Source organism: Cebus imitator, unplaced genomic scaffold (genome assembly GCF_001604975.1).
Source record: "Cebus imitator isolate Cc_AM_T3 unplaced genomic scaffold, Cebus_imitator-1.0 Scaffold89, whole genome shotgun sequence".
NCBI lineage: Eukaryota > Metazoa > Chordata > Mammalia > Primates > Cebidae > Cebus > Cebus imitator.
The window spans coordinates 1,533,417-1,537,092 of record NW_016107404.1 but is presented as its reverse complement, the minus strand read 5'-3'; the positions used below and the strand labels follow the sequence as shown (position 1 = coordinate 1,537,092).

Sequence of the window (3,676 nt, the reverse complement as noted above, 5' to 3'; positions counted from 1 at the left end):
CAAGACTGTCTCTAAAAAAAAAAAAAAAAAAAAAGAAAAAGGTAGGAAGCTAAGAAAACACACAGTGGTTGGAAGAGAGAAGTAGATTAAAGGGAGGCCAAACAAATGAGATCCTTCTATCCATAGTCCTCTGCCTCGGAAGGGAATTCATTTACTATTGACTTAATTACTGGCTCTGTCATTTGAGGTCTAAAGTGGGAGGAGCTGGAGATCCTTCCTGGAATATCTCTTCAGTATTACGTATGTGTCAATATTAAGCTTCTAGAAATTTGTGTACTGTCAAGAATTCCTTAGTCCCCTCCCTAAGTGCTTTCAGATCTACAGAGGACACTCTAATTTATATTTAAAACACATTATAATGATAGTCAGAGCTAAAGTGAAAACTGTTGATCATCTTCTATGATCCCAGATAATAAGAATGTTTCCATAACATACCAGACACACATAAAACATAAGGAATATAGCCTGCAGGGGATTTGTGAAAATAAAAAACAAACAAACATAAGAAATAATATGCTTAATCTGTTTCGTTGTCATTGTCAAATGCAGTGAATATATCATGGACCTACTGGAAAGTGGAAAAGAGAAGTTTCTAGTGTTTGCACACCATAAGGTGGTTCTGGACGCAGTTACGAAAGCGCTTATGAGAAAGGTGAGCTTCCTTTGAAATTCGTTATGGGTTGCTTTTGCCATGTCCCAAGTTGTTCTGAGCAGGCTTAGGTCAGATCCAAGCAAAGTGAGACCAATGGCTTCGAAGCATTGCTGAAGACTTTCTGAAGAAGAGTTCTTTTTGCCTGTAGAACCACAGTGGGGTCAAAATGTTTCCCCAGCCATGTCATTTTAACTTCCTCTGTGCCCCAAATAGCCCAGAAGTCTTGCTTTAGGAACATCTCCCAGTGGCTGTTCCATTCTGCATAATTACAAAGTTGGCAAGAGAGGGGATAGCAAAATTGTCCTTTTGTACAGAGACAAGTATTTATGTGAATGTTTTTCTTTTTTCCTTCCTTTCGTTCCTCCTCAGCACAGTGAAAGCACCTTTATTAATTGCACGTGGTTCAGTGTGCAGATGTTAGTGTAGGGTTTTATGGCTCTCCTGAAATTGAATAACAGGGATCTAGAAGGGTTTCCAAGGACGTTTATGAAAACTGAACATACTTCCTCTCCTTTCCATTTTTGGTTAAATTTAAAACTGGAAATTGCTTTGTATGGTCCCTCATCGTTTATATTTATGTAATATTTAAATGTACATTAAGGGTGCAGAGAAATATACAACAAACACCCGTGTATCTCCCACCCAGATTTAATTAATAAAAAGTTTTGCTGTATTTATTTTAAAGTGTTTTTGGGGGGCTTTGTTGTTGTTTTGTTTTAATTTTGAGGCAGAATCTTGCTGTGTTGCCCTTGCTGGAGTGCAGTGGCAGGGTCTCGGCTCACTGCAGCCTTCGCTTCTCAGGTTCAAGTGATTCTCCTGGCCCAGCCTCCCAAGTAGGTAGGACAACAGGTGCACACCATCTCACCTGGCTAATTTTTGTATTTTTAGTAGAGAAGCGGTTTCACCATGTTGCCCAGGCTGGTCTTTAACTCCTGGCCTCTAGTGATCCGCCCGCCTAAGCCTCCCCAAGTGCTGGGATTACAGGTGTGAGCCACCACATTCAGTCTGAAGGCTTATTTTTTAAATAATAAAATACTTAAGTCCCCTCAATATTCTAACTCTATTCCCCTTCCACCCTCTTCAGCGATAACATCACTATTCTGAAGGCAATGGGTATTCTAGCCCTCCTTGTTGTCATACTTCATTCTAGGAGTATGTATCCTTAAGCAATTTGTAGTCTCCTTTTTGCATATTTTTTAAAATTTAAAATAAATGACAGCATGGTGTATTTTCTCCTGCAACTTACTTTTGTGCTCAGCATTGTTGTTGAGAGTTCTTCCTACTACATTACACGTTTAGTTCATTCACTGTAACTGTGGAATTGTATCTCATTGGATAGCTATACCACAGTTTATCCATTCTCACACTGATGGACATAGAATTGCATTTACAGTGTTGCTATTGTGTGAATATTATAGGATATGTATGTTTGTATCTGTGCATTTCTTTATGCCTTGTACATGTGCCTTGTGTGGGGGAGGTCTATTCAAGCATGGTCTTGCATGGTTATTAAATAGGCTCATCTTTATACTGAGTGTTGTCAAATTGCTCTCCAAAGTGATCATTCACATTTATAATCTCACTAACAACCTATAAGGGTTCCTGCTGTTCTGTGTACCTGTTAAACACTGGTATCATCAGACTTTTTAGTTTTACCAATCCAGAAAAATGAAATATCATCTCATTCTTGCTCTAATTTGCATTTCCCTGACCACCAGTAAAATGTGTATCATTTTATTATTTATTATTGGCCATTTTAGCTGTCTCCTGTGAATATTCTGTTTGTATCCTTTGCCTGTTTTTCTGTTGCATTGTTTTTTTCCTACTTATTTAGGAAAATTCTTTATAAATTCTGGATATTAATTTTTTATCAGTTATCTTTTTATCTTTTAAATTTCTCTTGTAGGGGAGGGGGTCTTGCTCTGTTACCCAGGCTGGAGTGCAGTGGCTTCGTCTCAGCTCACTGCAACCTCCACCTCCTGGGTTCTAGAGATTCTCATGCCTCAGCCTCCCGAATAGCTGGGATTACTGGTGCGCACCACCACACCCAGCTAATTTTTTTTGCATTTGTTTAGTAGAGATGAGGTTTCACCACATTGGCCAGGCTGGTCTCAAACTCCTGGCCTCAAGGGATCCACCCGCTTTGGCCTCCCAAAATGCTGGGATTACAAGCATGAGCCACCAGGCCTAGCTGGTTTAATTCAATAATAAAATTCATAAATAGTAAACAATAATAAAACTAATAAAAACTCCAACTAGATCTTTTTTTGTTGTTTTTTTGTTGGTGGTGGTGGTGGTGAGACAGAGCCTCACTCTATCTCCCATACCGGAGTTCAGCGGCACGAACACTTCTCACTGAAGCCTGAACCTCTTAGGCTAAAGTGATCCTCCTGACTGAGCCTCCCCAGTAGCTGGGACCTCAGGAATGTACCACCACCCCTGGCAAATTTTTTAATTTTTGTACAGACGGGGTCTTGCCATGTTGTCCAGGCTGGTCTAGACCTGGGCTCAAGCAGTTCTTTTGCTTTGGCCTACCAAAGTGCTGGATTACAGGCATTAGCCGCCACATCCAGCCTCCAACTGGATTTTTTAAAAGGAGCTTTATACTGTTATTCCCAAGAAAATCTAAAAAAAAAAAAAAAAAAAAAAAAAAAAGCAGGAGGGATATCTAAGCAAATACAAAAAAGAACAATGTTGGAAGACCTGTCCCTTCAGATATTAAATATTTAAATGTATTATAAAACACCAATAATGGTTGGGTGTGGTGGCTCACACCTGCAATTCCAGTACTTTGAGAGGCCAAGGTGGACAGATCACAAGGTCAAGAGATCAAGACCATACTGGCCAATATGGTGAAACCCTGTCTCTACTAAAAATACGAAATTAGCTGGGCGTCGTAGCCCATGCCTGTAGTCCCAGCTACTCAGGAGGCTGAGGCAGAAGAATCACTTGAACCCGGGAGGTGGAGGTTACAGTGAGCTGAGATCACGCCACTGCACTCCAGCCTGGCGACAGAGTGGGACT

General features: G+C 40.3%; 1 protein-coding gene across 3 annotated transcripts in view; it reads left to right on the top strand.

Annotated features, from left to right (window-relative positions):
• The window catches only part of SMARCAL1 (SWI/SNF related, matrix associated, actin dependent regulator of chromatin, subfamily a like 1), a 68,242-nt gene that overhangs the window by 51,270 nt on the left and 13,296 nt on the right, over window positions 1-3,676 (top strand). For all 3 annotated transcript variants that reach the window (XM_017534946.2, XM_017534945.2, XM_037740775.1), the window contains exon 14: window positions 550-652. In XM_017534946.2, the coding sequence (XP_017390435.1) occupies window positions 550-652 (103 nt within the window). The remainder of the gene's footprint in view (window positions 1-549; window positions 653-3,676) is intronic.